We start from the raw sequence: 15997 nt of genomic DNA on the forward strand, positions 1-15997 counted from the left end.
ACCATACTGAACATGCACCATACTGAACATGCACCGTACTGAACATGCACCATACTGAACAAACACCATACTGAACATGCACCGTACTGAACATGCACCATACTGAACATGCACCATACTGAACATGCACCGTACTGAACATGCACCGTTCTGAACATGCACCATACTGAACATGCACCATACTGAACATGCACCGTACTGAACATGCACCGTACTGAACATGCACCGTTCTGAACATGCACCGTACTGAACACGCACCGTACTGAACATGCACCGTTCTGAACATGCACCGTACTGAACATGCACCATACTGTACATGCACCGTACTGAACATGCACCGTACTGAACAGACACCATACTGAATAGACACCATACTGATCATGCACCGTACTGAACATGCACCGTACTGAACAGACACCGGGCTGAACATGCACCGGGCTGAACATGCACCGGGCTGAACATGCACCGGGCTGAACAGACACCGTACTGAACATGCACCGTACTGAACATGCACCATACTGAACATGCACCGTACTGAACATGCACCGTACTGAACAGACAGTGTACTGGACAGACAGCTCTCTCTGTCTCGTGTCTCCAAACACATGCATACTGTATGCACCTACTGGTTTCCAAACAAAAGGAGGCTGTGGCAGTATGTGAGTAGAGACAAATATACATTCATAGACTTCAGTCTAAAAAGACGTTCAGTAAAATCATTAGGCTATATGGTATATGTTTTGAGTTTAAAAATTATATATTAATTCTGGACATTCTGAGGTCTCCTTCTCTCCTCAGTTGGCGTGCACCTGGACGATCTGGCCAATGAGATTGTGTGAACGGTGTGCAGGAAAAATAAATAGGTTCGGCTGGCCACGCCCATCCCCAGGGTCACTCGCTACTTCTCGTTCTTCTTTGTCACGGTTGCCGGGGGCGCGAAGGACTCTGTCATGGCAGAACAGACGAAGTAGAAGGAAGGAAAGAGAGAAGAAGAGAGTAGAAGGGAAGAGAGAATGTAAGAAGGATAATAGAAGGTATAGCATATTACAGCACAGTTTAATACAATGTAATCTAACCCATCAGGGTAGAAGCATATAGTCTACATGTCCACAGCCTCTGATGACATTGCAGTTCGCCTTTGTTCCTGTAGATGGCAGCAATTAACTGTTCTTGTATTCTTACAATGTGCCTGTGCCAAACGTTACACCACCCCTACCACTATCAAGATTCACTTGTTTGGCTCTCACTTTAAATATAGTTGTTTCTATTGGCTATTTCAGTGTGTAGACTAGCCACATTATATGGCCTCATGTGAAGATGTAGTTCGGTAGGTGATGGTTGTCTTTTCATTTGACATTATTCTTTATCCAATACACTTGTCTGCCTGAATGACTTTATTTGTCTTTTTATAGAAAACATTTCTGTAAATATTTGGTTGACTTCATTTATATTTCAACGCTATTGCATATGGCACTAATGTCGAGCAATAACACAGACTTGGGACAACTTGGGGCTGCAGGTAGCCTAGTGGTTAGAGCGTTGGGCCAGTAACCAAAAGGTTGGTAGATTGAATCCCTGGGCTGACAAGGTAAAAATCTGTTATTCTGCCCCTGAACAAGGCAGGTTGTCAGTGTAAATTAGAATTTGTTCTTAACTGGCTTACCTAGTTAAATAAAAAAATACAACATGCACACATACACACTCAGCCATGTGACCACCATGTCTGGGATGACCCCTCCCTTGCGTGCACACACAAAGCATTGTGATGACCCCTCCCTGTGAAATTGTCATGCAAATTAAGGAGTCAGAAAGAAGGTTGGGCATTAAGTCCCAGCCAACATCATGTCTAGTTTAGTGGATCCATGTCTGTGACATGTTGTCTACTGTTTATTGTCTATGTTAATTATAAATTAAAATCATACCCCCCCAAAAAACATTTAGTCTGAGACTGAGGTTGTCATCTCCAAGCCTGTGTGTGTGTGTCCCAGTCTGAGGTCCAGCTGGTCTGCAGGTCTCTCTCCCTAGGGAACCCTCTTCTCTCCCTCTGTCCTGGAGAGGAATCTAACTCTGACACACACATGAATAAATGCAACTCGCTGATAGACCAGAGGGATGTATTTGAGTGATCAGCTGGACCTTCCAAATTGGCCTTTTAATCTGCAGTATTTACATCTGTCATGTAAGGATGGTGGAATTATCTATGTTTTATTGTATGCAATAAAGGTTCTATAATTCACTTATCCATGTTTCATGAGTGAGAGTGGATCATGTATGAGGAATTAAATGACATACATGTATAGACATTATGGACAGTATGTGGATAGAATATGTAGTATATCTGAAGAATACATAGGATGTAATAGTATATTGAATACTTACTGAATGCACTGTATATTTGGGCATTTTGTGACTTTCAAATGAGTATCAATTACTGGTGAACAGCATTCAAATGACTGAACCAGATATACTGTGCAGTTGGATGCCGCGACAACTAAAGACTAATTACACATTTACAGTCTCTCCCCATTCATTGGTTATCCATCTAATTTAATATGTAGGTAATAATATCAATTATTGTACTAAATCTATATATGAAGTGGCATGTATTCAATGTCAGCCATGACACCATTAGTGAAAGACAGACACCTTGTACCGATACTTACCTCCTCAGGAAAGGGCTGTGAGAGAGGCAGTTGATCAACCTTATCGATATTTAAGACTCTGTGTTGACTCTATCCTGAGTTACGGAGGTTATATAGGGGACACGGTAATGATTACCCAAACCTTCATCTACACAACACAAGCTTTACTACGAGACCTAAAGTAGCTGACAGATCTGATACTGCCAACCCTGGTGCTTTTATTACTTGACTATAAGATATGAGGAAAATACAAGCATTGTCAATGTCCCTTTTCGTACTTTCCTTCCCCCTCAATGGGCGTTCTGACAATCTCACTGTCTGCGTTGTCTGTTCCATCAGATGATGCCTCTCCATGAGAACATGCAGGGATTGTTGTTTTTCTTTAGATATGATATATTTCATCTTTAAACTAGATTCTGATCTTTTATCAACTCCAGTGTGCACACATCTTCCTTCCATAGAAAGGTTCCTCACAGATGAATCAGAAAATAAAGTATCACTCAGCATGTCACCAGGGAACTGATAGTGAGGAAAACCATATTCTCCCAGTGTTCTCCAGTGTTACATCAACACTGATTTACATTTACATTTAAGTCATTTAGCAGACGCTCTTATCCAGAGCGACTTACAAATTGGTGCATTCACCTTATGACATCCTCCGCCAACGACTGAGGACACTGCCACTCTCCCTCCGCAAACATGATTGAGGACACCGCCACTCTCCCTCTGCCAACAAATGAAGAGACTGCCACTCTCCCTCTGCCAACGATTGAGGAGACTGCCACTCTCCCTCTGCCAACGATTGAGGACACTCCCACTCTCCCTCTGCCAATAGTAACTGATCATGTTCAATGTAAGACATTCCAGGACCAGATTTGTCCAGAGCAGATTGTGGATTAATATTTGTTTAATTTAATTGTATCTTCTTATCTGTAAAATACTAAGACGTAAAAGGCATTTTTGGCGCATCCCCCCCCCCCCCCCCCCCCAAATGTTATTTATAGTAAAACATGTACAACATATCAGTTCCCTCTGGGCAAGTCGGTACATATATCTAAGGATAACCACACAACATTTGCCCCATGCAGATGTCAAATGGCAGTCAAGCATCCAGACCGGTGCCAGGATTTAGTGACTATTTAGTGACTATGGGGACAATTTGGTGTTCTTGCATTGGAATTATATTGAATTCTGCTTATATCACGCTATACCAATAGAAACATCCATTTAAAATGCAGAGACTGTTATTATTGAGTGTTTTTGAAGTGACAGGTTGGCGCGAAATCTGTAGCCCCTCTACGCTGCGCTGTATCAACGTAAAAGCAGTCATAATGACCAAGATTCAGCAGGAGGCAGGCAGATAGCGGTGACAATGAGTTTGGGATTTATTTACACAGAGATGATGTTTCAAAGATGAAGATGACAGGCTATTTACAAATATATGTATATACAAAATATTGACTTCAAAAGGTCAGCATTCAAAGAAGAAAAACTCTCCTCAGGTCAAATCTGTTTTAACCAATAAACCATAGGCGGTGTCTACCAGGCTCAAATACAGCCTCCCCTTGAATTACCCAAAAGTGAACTAACTACTAGAACATCCCCAAAACCGTCACATAAATACATTTGTGAGCTCTCCAAACAACGTTTCCACTTTGAGAATGAGAATGGTATGAATGTATATTATATTTACTGAATCATCAACATTTCCATAACCAAATATTCTAAATTAATGGGGTAAAATGTTCGTTTCGGTACAATTTTATAAATGCTTACAGATAATTTGTTCTTTAGACATGGTGGGATCTTTTTGTGTCTGTAACACTAATTATCCGAGAAATGGCGGTGGAAACGCCTTTATGCACAACTATTGATATAATAACCATCATTTGGAAGTAACCTCCTCCTCTCACTACGACTCGGGGAATACATGCAGTTTATTAGGCTACAGATTATATACATTATTATTAACTTCACAGTAGTGAAGTAGTGCACTGTGAACTTCATGCACCTTTCCAATAAATATAAAGGTTCTTGCTCTGGTGACTTGACGATCGATGCTAGTTTAACAGGTGTTGTGACGAAACGCTCCCCCCACTGCCAAACATACATTAATGATTAATTTCGGTTGACTAGCCTGACGTGAAGTTTGTTCTATATAAAGTATTTGACTCTGATGTGTGTCGTAGAAAGTATTTGACTCTAGCCACAAAATTAAGGAAATTAGAAGAGGGGGGAATTTCGGCAAGGCCATTTTCTTGCCCCTTGTTTCCTTTCGGGCAATAGTACAGAGTAGGACCGGAAACATTTGACAGCGAATAGGAAGCGAACTAGCCGGCTAGCAGTCATGTCGAGCAAAAATATATTTCAGACAGAGTTGACCCACATTATGGGGTTATACGTTGAAACAACAGTTAGGGAGATGGAGATACTCCTCGACGAGTGTGCTGCTGTTTTGGAGAATGAAGAGAATAGTTTACTGAAGAGAGAAATGGAGCGTGTGAATAGAACCAACACGGTGAGTCCATCATTAGCCCTACTGCCGCCAGTATTATTCATAGTATTCCTTACGTCATCCGTATTTCAGTCAGTTGTTCTCAATCTTTCAGATGAAATTTGCGTCATTCATGGAAGTGTTGAGTGAAGGCTTGATGGAGAAAATATCACTGCTGATGATGGTGGACGAAACGGAGGTAAAAACTGTGGAGAAGACTGGTGGAGGTGGTGAGAGCTGTGGAGAAGATGGGCGCTTCAGTCGGGAACTAGCAACACAAAAAGTAGCAGTAGAGGGTGAGTAGCGTTTATTTAGATTTTTTTTTATTGTTTGGTGTTCTCAGTACCCATTTCAAACGGAACATTTCCGTTTCCTGTGTAAATTCAATGATAGCATGACAGTTTTTCCCCCCATTTTCTTTTTAAACAATCAGATGATTTATCTTACTGTTTTTTTCTACATGTGCACAGCAACAACCAAGATGACCCTCTCTGTTACAGATGAGGTGTCTTCTTCTGAGTCTGATCATCAGGAGGAGGACCTTGACCCCCTGTCCTCACCTTCATCGGACGAGAAATGCCTAGTTGAGGTTGATCCCAGTCAGCATGCTGACCCATCTGCATCAGACCCAGATAAACAAGGCCCAGCTAGGGATGGAGAAGATGTCCAATGTGGGGATTCTGGACCCCTCACCTGTTCCCATTGTGGAAAATGTTTCAGGAAGAAAGGGTTTCTGACGAGACACATTCAGTCCCGTAAAAAAACCTACAGCTGTTCTCCGTGTAGGAAAGGTTTTGATCTGGCCAAACAGCTTGAGGAGCATTCTGTTAAACCACGCATAGAGAACACCTTCAGTTGTAACGACTGCAGTGCGGTGTTTCACCGTAAATGTACTTTGCAGTCCCACTTGAAGGGTCACCTAATGGAGGAAACGGTCACATGTACAGTTTGTGAAAGAAAGTTTCTAGGGGAAAAAAGACTGGAGTTGCACAAGTGCAATGGACGGAAAATATTCAGCTGCTCATCCTGCCCGGAGATCTTAAAGACCAGAGAAGGGTTGTCTTATCGTGAGGAGACGCTTTCAGAGACGAAATATAGCTGTGAAACATGCAGCAAAACATTCTTAACCACTGTGTCCTTAAAAACCCATATGATGTCTCATAAAGAGAAGGATCATAGTTGTACTGTATGTAGCCAACATTTCAGCCATGCATCTGCTCTCAGAAAGCATATGTTGGTCACCCATCCTGGAGAAATGCCTGAAAAACATTGCATCTGCAGTGTGTGTGGTAGATGTTTCACCAAAAGGAACAATCTGTATAAACATATGAGGACACACAAGGAAGAGAGACCTTTTTCTTGCAATATTTGTGGCAAGAAGTTTAATTCTTCCGGTAATCTCAGCAGACACAATAGAACTCACACGGGCCAGAAATTGTATTCCTGTGACCTTTGTGACAAAAGCTTCACCCAGTCCGGAACCCTGAAGACTCATAAACTAAACGCTCACACTGAAGGTGAAGAAAAGCCTTCTTCCAAGTGTGAGATTTGCGGGGATGTTTGTTCAAGTCGTTATACTCTAAAGAATCATATGGTCACTCACACAGGGAAGAAACCCTATCATTGTAGCGTGTGTGGCAAAGGTTTCTTTAGCAATCATCTTCTTAAAGTTCACATTCACATTCACACAGGGGAGAAACCCTTTGAGTGTGATCAATGTGGGAAGAGGTTCAGTCAGAAAAGTCATCTAAAATATCACGAGCGTGTGCACACCGGTGTCAAAGCATTCGTGTGCGGCGTCTGTGGGAAGGCCTATGCTAATAGACAGAATCTGAAACTCCACAAGTGCAGCATTTCTGCAAAATTGTAGTTCTTTAATTAGCCACAGCTAATTAACCATTTAGTTTTTTGAATTGGACTCATTCATTCATGTTCCTCCATTGTGAAGTGAAAATACACAGGATCAATCTAAGGGAAATGATTGGTTGTTCCTGTCGTTATGACTGTGCTCCTTCCTAGCGTCAGACAGACTGTGCAGTAGCTTGCTCTTTATCACAATGTCACTGTGGGTCACTGTGAATGTAGCGTCAGACAGACGGTGCAGTAGCTTGCTCTTTATCACAATGTCACTGTGGGTCACTGTGAATGTAGCGTCAGACAGACGGTGCAGTAGCTTGCTCTTTATCACAATGTCACTGTGGGTCACTGTGAATGTAGCGTCAGACAGACGGTGCAGTAGCTTGCTCTTTATCACAATGTCACTGTGGGTCACTGTGAATGTAGCGTCAGACAGACGGTGCAGTAGCTTGCTCTTTATCACAATGTCACTGTGGGTCACTGTGAATGTAGCGTCAGACAGACTGTGCAGTAGCTTGCTCTTTATCACAATGTCACTGTGGGTCACTGTGAATGTAGCGTCAGACAGACGGTGCAGTAGCTTGCTCTTTATCACAATGTCACTGTGAATGTAGCGTCAGACAGACGGTGCAGTAGCTTGCTCTTTATCACAATGTCACTGTGGGTCACTGTGAATGTAACGTCAGACAGACTGTGCAGTAGCTTGCTCTTTATCACAATGTCACTGTGGGTCACTGTGAATGTAGCGTCAGACAGACGGTGCAGTAGCTTGCTCTTTATCACAATGTCACTGTGGGTCACTGTGAATGTAGCGTCAGACAGACGGTGCAGTAGCTTGCTCTTTATCACAATGTCACTGTGGGTCACTGTGAATGTAGCGTCAGACAGACGGTGCAGTAGCTTGCTCTTTATCACAATGTCACTGTGGGTCACTGTGAATGTAGCGTCAGACAGACGGTGCAGTAGCTTGCTCTTTATCACAATGTCACTGTGGGTCACTGTGAATGTAGCGTCAGACAGACGGTGCAGTAGCTTGCTCTTTATCACAATGTCACTGTGGGTCACTGTGAATGTAGCGTCAGACAGACGGTGCAGTAGCTTGCTCTTTATCACAATGTCACTGTGGGTCACTGTGAATGTAGCGTCAGACAGACGGTGCAGTAGCTTGCTCTTTATCACAATGTCACTGTGGGTCACTGTGAATGTAGCGTCAGACAGACTGTGCAGTAGCTTGCTCTTTATCACAATGTCACTGTGGGTCACTGTGAATGTAGCGTCAGACAGACGGTGCAGTAGCTTGCTCTTTATCACAATGTCACTGTGGGTCACTGTGAATGTAGCGTCAGACAGACGGTGCAGTAGCTTGCTCTTTATCACAATGTCACTGTGAATGTAGCGTCAGACAGACGGTGCAGTAGCTTGCTCTTTATCACAATGTCACTGTGGGTCACTGTGAATGTATTGATTCTTATTCTGCTGATTCTAATAAGAGACCTTTCATATTGTTGGAGTCTCTTATTGATTATTTTTTGTTCTGTACTCATTATCAATCAATATTTCGGCTCAATTTCCAATGTCATCCGGTCGGCGTGTGTTTTGTTTACTGAGGTTATGAATTTAACTCTCTTAGGCTGATGTCTGTTTGCTTTGTTATCTAGATGATAGCAATGTTTTCCTGCTTAAATATATATTTTTGTATTTTTTGACAATCAACAGAGAAATCCGATGACAGCATTAGTGATTTTTACCCCCAGCGTCATTGGTTAGGCTTTAGATTCAAGTATTCTTTGTAAATCATGCATAAACCAATGATTCTTTTTATTCATTTATCCTTCAAGTCACACTGTATTGAGTTATCTCTCGCAGTGTGTTAGGAGTACAATGGGATTCTATAAGATCTCTGGCAACATATTATACTGAACAAAAATATAAACGCAACATGTAATGTGTTGGTCCCATGTTTCATAAGCTGAAATAAAAGATCCCAGAAATGTTCCATGTGCACAAAAAGCGTATTTATCTCAAATTTTGTGCACAAATTTGTTTACATCTCTGTTGGTGAGCATTTCTCCTTTGCCAAGATAATCCATCCACCTGACAGGTGTGGCATATCAAGAAGCTGATTAAACAGATGATTACACAGGTGCACCTTGTGCTGGGGACAATAAAAGGCCACTCTAAAATGTGCAGTTTTGACACACAACACAATGCCTCAGATATCTCATGTTTTGAGGGAGTGTACAACTGACATGCTGACTGCAAGAATGTCCACCAGAGATGTTACCAGAGAATTGACTGTTCATTTCTATACTAGAAGCCATCTCCAAATGTCATTTTAGGGAATTTGGCCAGCTGGCCTCACAACCGCAGACCACGTGTAAACTCGCCATCCCATGACCTCCACATCCGGCTTCTTCACCTGCGGGATCGTCTGAGACAAGCCATCTGGACAGCTGATGAAAATGTGGGTTTGCACAAACTGAAGAATTTCTGCACAACCTGTCAGAAACCGTCTCGGGGAAGCTCATCTGCATGCTCGTCGTCCTCACCAGGGTCTTGACCTGACTGCAGTTCGCCGTCATGACTGACTTCAGTGGGAAACTGCTCACATTTGATGGTCACTGACAAGCTGGAAAAGTGTGCTCTTCATGGATGAATCCCGATTTCAACTGTACCGGGCAGATGGTGTCGTGTGGGCGAGTGGATTGCTGATGTCAACGTTGTGAACAGAGCACCGCATGGTGGCGGTGGGGTTATGGTATGGGCAGGCATAAGCTACGGACAACACACAATTGCATTTTATGTTGCAATGATCTGTACACAATTCATGGAAGCTGAAAATGTCCCAGTTCTTCCATGGCCTGCATACTCAGCAGACATCTCACCCATTTGAGCATGTTTGGGATGCTCTGGATCGTAGTCTACCACAGCGTGTTCCAGTGCCCGCCAATATCCAGAAACTTTGAACAGCCATTGAAGAGGAGGTGGGACAACAATCAACAGCCTGATCAACTCTATGAGAAGGAGATGTGTTGCGCTGCATGATGCAGATGGTCGTCACACCAGATACTGACTGGTTTTCTGATTTACGCCCCTACCTTTTTCTTAAAGATACAGTATCTGTAACCAACAGATCTGTATTCCAGTGGAGGCTGCTGAGGTGAGGACTGCGCATATTAATGGCTGAAACTGAGCAAATGTAAACCATTGTATTTGATACCATTTCGCTCTAGCCATTACCACAAGCCCGTCCTCCCCAATTAAGTTGGCACCAACCTCCTGTGCTGTGTTCCCAGTCATGTGATTAGGGACATTTATTTCAATTGACTGATTTCCTTATATGAACTGCAACTCTTTGAAATTGTGGCACATTGCATTTACATTATTGAATAGAAGGGCCACTGAGCTGGGAAACCTTGTTAGAGTGTAGGGACGGCAGGTAGAATAGTGGTTAGAGTGTAGGGACTGCAGGTAGCCTAGTGGTTAGAGTGTAGGGACGGCAGGTAGCCTAGTGGTTAGAGTGTAGGGACGGCAGGTAGCCTAGTGGTTAGAGTGTAGGGACGGCAGGTAACCTAGTGGTTAGAGTGTAGGGACGGCAGGTAGACTAGTGGTTAGAGTGTAGGGACGGCAGGTAGACTAGTGGTTAGAGTGTAGGGACGGCAGGTAGACTAGTGGTTAGAGTGTAGGGACGGCAGGTAACCTAGTGGTTAGAGTGTAGGGACGGCAGGTAACCTAGTGGTTAGAGTGTAGGGACGGCAGGTAACCTAGTGGTTAGAGTGTAGGGGCGGCAGGTAACCTAGTGGTTAGAGTGTAGGGGCGGCAGGTAACCTAGTGGTTAGTGTCGGGGCGGCAGGTAACCTAGTGGTTAGAGTGTAGGGGCGGCAGGTAACCTAGTGGTTAGAGTGTAGGGACGGCAGGTAACCTAGTGGTTAGAGTGTAGGTACGGCAGGTAGACTAGTGGTTAGAGTGTAGGGACGGCAGGTAGACTAGTGGTTAGAGTGTAGGGACGGCAGGTAGACTAGTGGTTAGAGTGTAGGGACGGCAGGTAACCTAGTGGTTAGAGTGTAGGGACGGCAGGTAACCTAGTGGTTAGAGTGTAGGGACGGCAGGTAGACTAGTGGTTAGAGTGTAGGGACGGCAGGTAACCTAGTGGTTAGAGTGTAGGGACGGCAGGTAACCTAGTGGTTAGAGTGTAGGGACGGCAGGTAACCTAGTGGTTAGAGTGTAGGGACGGCAGGTAGACTAGTGGTTAGAGTGTAGGGACGGCAGGTAGCCTAGGGGTTAGAGTGTAGGGATGGCAGGTAACCTAGTGGTTAGAGTGTAGGGACGGCAGGTAACCTAGTGGTTAGAGTGTAGGTACGGCAGGTAACCTAGTGGTTAGAGTGTAGGGACGGCAAGTAACCTAGTGGTTAGAGTGTTGGGACGGCAGGTAACCTAGTGGTTAGAGTGTAGGGACGGCAGGTAACCTAGTGGTTAGAGTGTAGGTACGGCAGGTAACCTAGTGGTTAGAGTGTAGGGACGGCAAGTAACCTAGTGGTTAGAGTGTAGGGACGGCAGGTAACCTAGTGGTTAGAGTGTAGGGACGGCAGGTAGACTAGTGGTTAGAGTGTAGGGACGGCAGGTAACCTAGTGGTTAGAGTATAGGGACGGCAGGTAGCCTAGTGGTTCGAGTGTAGTGACGGCAGGTAGCCTAGTGGTTAGAGTGTAGGGGCGGCAGGTAGCCTAGTGGTTAGAGTGTAGTGACGGCAGGTAGCCTAGTGGTTAGAGTGTAGGGACGGCAGGTAGCCTAGTGGTTAGAGTGTAGGGACGGCAGGTAGCCTAGTGGTTAGAGTGTAGGGACGGCAGGTTAGTGGTTAGAGTGTAGGGACGGCAGGTAGCCTAGTGGTTAGAGTGTAGGGACGGCAGGTAGACTAGTGGTTAGAGTGTAGGGACGGCAGGTAGACTAGTGGTTAGAGTGTAGGGACGGCAGGTAGACTAGTGGTTAGAGTGTAGGGACGGCAGGTAACCTAGTGGTTAGAGTGTAGGGACGGCAGTTAACCTAGTGGTTAGAGTGTAGGGACGGCAGGTAACCTAGTGGTTAGAGTGTAGGGACGGCAGGTAACCTAGTGGTTAGAGTGTAGGGACGGCAGGTAACCTAGTGGTTAGTGTAGGGACGGCAGGTAACCTAGTGGTTAGAGTGTAGGGGCGGCAGGTAACCTAGTGGTTAGAGTGTAGGGATTAACCTAGTGGTTAGAGTGTAGGGGCGGCAGGTAACCTAGTGGTTAGAGTGTAGGGCGGCAGGTAACCTAGTGGTTAGTGTAACCTAGGGTTAGCGGCAGGTAACCTAGTGGTTAGAGTGTAGGGATGGCAGGTAACCTAGTGGTTAGAGTGTAGGGATGGCAGGTAACCTAGTGGTTAGAGTGTAGGGACGGCAGGTAACCTAGTGGTTAGAGTGTGGTTAGAGTGTACGGCAGGTAACCTAGTGGTTAGAGTGTTGGGACGGCAGGTAACCTAGTGGTTAGAGTGTAGGGACGGCAGGTAACCTAGTGGTTAGAGTGTAGGGACGGCAGGTAACCTAGTGGTTAGAGTGTAGGGACGGCAGGTAACCTAGTGGTTAGAGTGTAGGGACGGCAGGTAACCTAGTGGTTAGAGTGTAGGGACGGCAGGTAACGTGGTTAGGTAACCTAGTGGTTAGAGTGTAGGGACGGCAGGTAACCTAGTGGTTAGAGTGTTGGGACGGCAGGTAACCTAGTGGTTAGAGTGTAGGGACGGCAGGTAACCTAGTGGTTAGAGTGTAGGGACGGCAGGTAACTAGTGGTTAGAGTGTAGGGACGGCAGGTAACCTAGTGGTTAGAGTGTAGGGACGGCAGGTAACCTAGTGGTTAGAGTGTAGGGACGGCAGGTAGCCTAGTGGTTAGAGTGTAGGGACGGCAGGTAACCTAGTGGTTAGAGTGTAGGACGGCAGGTAGCCTAGTGGTTAGTGGTTAGAGTGTAGGGACGGCAGGTAACCTAGTGGTTAGAGTGTAGGGACGGCAGGTAACCTAGTGGTTAGAGTGTAGGGACGGCAGGTAGCCTAGTGGTTAGAGTGTAGGGACGGCAGGTAACCTAGTGGTTAGAGTGTAGGGACGGCAGGTAGAGTGGTTAGAGTGTAGGGACGGCAGGTAACCTAGTGGTTAGAGTGTAGGGACGGCAGGTAACCTAGTGGTTAGAGTGTAGGGACGGCAGGTAACCTAGTGGTTAGAGTGTAGGGACGGCAGGTAACCTAGTGGTTAGAGTGTTGGGGCGGCAGGTAACCTAGTGGTTAGAGTGTAGGGGCGGCAGGTAACCTAGTGGTTAGAGTGTAGGGGCGGCAGGTAACCTAGTGGTTAGAGTGTAGGGGCGGCAGGTAACCTAGTGGTTAGTGTCGGGGCGGCAGGTAACCTAGTGGTTAGAGTGTAGGGACGGCAGGTAACCTAGTGGTTAGAGTGTAGGGACGGCAGGTAGACCTAGTGGTTAGAGTGTAGGGACGGCAGGTAGACTAGTGGTTAGAGTGTAGGGACGGCAGGTAGACTAGTGGTTAGAGTGTAGGGACGGCAGGTAGACTAGTGGTTAGAGTGTAGGGACGGCAGGTAACCTAGTGGTTAGAGTGTAGGGACGGCAGGTAACCTAGTGGTTAGAGTGTAGGGACGGCAGGTAACCTAGTGGTTAGAGTGTAGGGACGGCAGGTAACCTAGTGGTTAGAGTGTAGGGACGGCAGGTAACCTAGTGGTTAGAGTGTAGGGACGGCAGGTAACCTAGTGGTTAGAGTGTAGGGACGGCAGGTAGACTAGTGGTTAGAGTGTAGGGACGGCAGGTAACCTAGTGGTTAGAGTGTAGGGGTGGCAGGTAACCTAGTGGTTAGAGTGTAGGGGTGGCAGGTAACCTAGTGGTTAGAGTGTAGGGACGGCAGGTAGACTAGTGGTTAGAGTGTAGGGACGGCAGGTAGACTAGTGGTTAGAGTGTAGGGACGGCAGGCAGCCTAGTGGTTAGAGTGTAGGGACGGCAGGCAGCCTAATGGTTACATTACATTGCATTTATATTATTGAATAGAAGGGCCACTGACCTGGGAAGCTGGGAATAGGAAGCCTTGCAGCCTGTCTGAGTTGTACGATCTGATTTGTCGAACCAGAAGGTCATCCTTAATAGGAACAAATATGATCAAATACAGACATCACCATGTCAAATCTGCAATAGCTCCAACAAACTAAAGTCCTTTTGTTGTCAGTAACCTACTGAGGTCTGCAGTAACCTACTGAGGTCTGCAGTAACCTACTGAGGTCTGCAGTAACCTACTGAGGTCTGCAGTAACCTACTGAGGTCTGCAGTAACCTACTGAGGTCTGCAGTAACCTACTGAAGTCTGCAGTAACCTACTGAAGTCTGCAGTAACCTACTGAAGTCTGCAGTAACCTACTGAAGTCTGCAGTAACCTACTGAAGTCTGCAGTAACCTACTGAAGTCTGCAGTAACCTACTGAAGTCTGCAGTAACCTACTGAAGTCTGCAGTAACCTACTGAGGTCTGCAGTAACCTACTGAGGTCTGCAGTAACCTACTGAGGTCTGCAGTAACCTACTGAAGTCTGCAGTAACCTACTGAGGTCTGCAGTAACCTACTGAGGTCTGCAGTAACCTACTGAGGTCTGCAGTAACCTACTGAGGTCTGCAGTAACCTACTGAGGTCTGCAGTAACCTACTGAACCTACTGAGTCTGCAGTAACCTGCTGCAGTAACCTACTGAGGTCTGCAGTAACCTACTGAGGTCTGCAGTAACCTACTGAAGTCTGCAGTAACCTACTGAGGTCTGCAGTAACCTACTGAGGTCTGCAGTAACCTACTGAGGTCTGCAGTAACCTACTGAGGTCTGCAGTAACCTACTGAGGTCTGCAGTAACCTACTGAAGTCTGCAGTAACCTACTGAAGTCTGCAGTAACCTACTGAGGTCTGCTCTGTTGTAGTCTTCAAGGCTGTGTTTGGATTCATCAGCGTTGAATTGGTGCGACTCAGCCCAAAGTACAGTTGACTGACTGGGCCTGTCATGACGGACATTCGGAAAGTAAAAGTAACATGCAAATTAATTACTTAAAAATCATACAATGTGATTTTCTGGATTTTTGTTTTAGATTATGTCTCTCACAGTTGAAGTGTACCTATGATAAAAAATTACAGACCTCTACATGCTTTGTAAGTGGGAAACCTGCAAATTTGGCAGTGTATCAAATACTTGTTCTCCCCACTATATATATATATATATAGGTAGTCAGAGAGAGTGTGTGTATTTAGCCAGGACCGGGGACACATTATAACGTGACACCAGGTCATATTAAAGGTGAATCCAGAGGAGGACAAGCAGGGATTACCACCCATATCGCCACACTCCCTAATCTACCTAATCAGATAACAGATTTATCTGGGATAACAGACGTGTCGTGACCTCGTCTCCCCGTCCCTGAGTTCCTTGTAATTCTCTCTCTCTCCATGAGAGTAACATTATACAAGACTAGCAGATGTGTTATGAGTCCCAGGAAATCAGGGCAGACATTTCAGCAGGTAGTAATCCTCTAACTCTTAATGGAGATTAGTGAGCTCTGAGCCCTGAGCTTGGAACAGACATTAACCTGCTTTCTACTGGGGCTGCAATGCGGTCCCACTGTGTGTGGGTTCATGTGGTGAGGTAGGTAATGTGTATGTTCAATTGAAAATGATTCTATTCTATTCGTGTACCTAAAGAAAAGTGTTTAGTCCTGACAGATACTGCTCTCATGTGTTGGTCAAACGAGTCTAATCCATCCACTGTCACTAACCTAAAGAGGTTGGACTCTAGATTCTCTGGGTCTCTGGATCTTTTCACAGAAGTGCAGATCAGATAAGGTGATTAGTAGTGCTCTGCCCTACTGCAGCCTGGAGACTCAGCCATGATAACCTGGCAAAGGGCCTTATGGCCGATTAGGGTCAGCCTAGCCAATTAGCCTCCAGTCTGTCTCTGAGACTGAAGGAGATGACGTGGAGAG

At 45.4% G+C, this 15997-nt stretch overlaps 1 protein-coding gene and 1 pseudogene across 2 annotated transcripts; both read left to right on the forward strand.

Moving 5' to 3' along the window:
- Positions 1-839, forward strand: part of LOC135564045 (dehydrogenase/reductase SDR family member 7C-A-like) — a 48299-nt pseudogene extending 47460 nt beyond the window's left edge.
- Positions 840-4835: 3996 nt separating this feature from the next.
- Positions 4836-8988, forward strand: LOC115106149 (gastrula zinc finger protein XlCGF57.1-like). 2 transcript variants are annotated; one of them, XM_029628704.2, is made up of 3 exons: positions 4836-5160; positions 5252-5432; positions 5607-8988. In XM_029628704.2, exons 1-3 carry the CDS (start codon positions 4990-4992, stop codon positions 7004-7006), a joined length of 1752 nt encoding a protein of 583 aa, XP_029484564.2. In that variant the 5' UTR covers positions 4836-4989; the 3' UTR covers positions 7007-8988. The 2 variants fall into 2 exon arrangements, with proteins under 2 accessions (XP_029484564.2, XP_029484566.2); XM_029628706.2 differs by having other exon boundaries at positions 4838-5160; positions 5637-8988.
- Positions 8989-15997: the final 7009 nt, after the last annotated feature.

The sequence above is a fragment of the Oncorhynchus nerka genome, linkage group LG23 (assembly GCF_034236695.1).
Source record: "Oncorhynchus nerka isolate Pitt River linkage group LG23, Oner_Uvic_2.0, whole genome shotgun sequence".
In the NCBI taxonomy this organism is placed as follows: domain Eukaryota; kingdom Metazoa; phylum Chordata; class Actinopteri; order Salmoniformes; family Salmonidae; genus Oncorhynchus; species Oncorhynchus nerka.

Bases quoted from the DNA above. Each gene is read 5' to 3' on its own strand.
- LOC115106149 (XM_029628704.2), top strand. From the start codon at position 4,990: ATGTCGAGCAAAAATATATTTCAGACAGAGTTGACCCACATTATGGGG. The intron at 5,161-5,251 runs GTGAGTCCATCA...TCAATCTTTCAG, and splicing joins GTGTGAATAGAACCAACACG to ATGAAATTTGCGTCATTCAT. The intron at 5,433-5,606 runs GTGAGTAGCGTT...ACATGTGCACAG, and splicing joins ACAAAAAGTAGCAGTAGAGG to CAACAACCAAGATGACCCTC.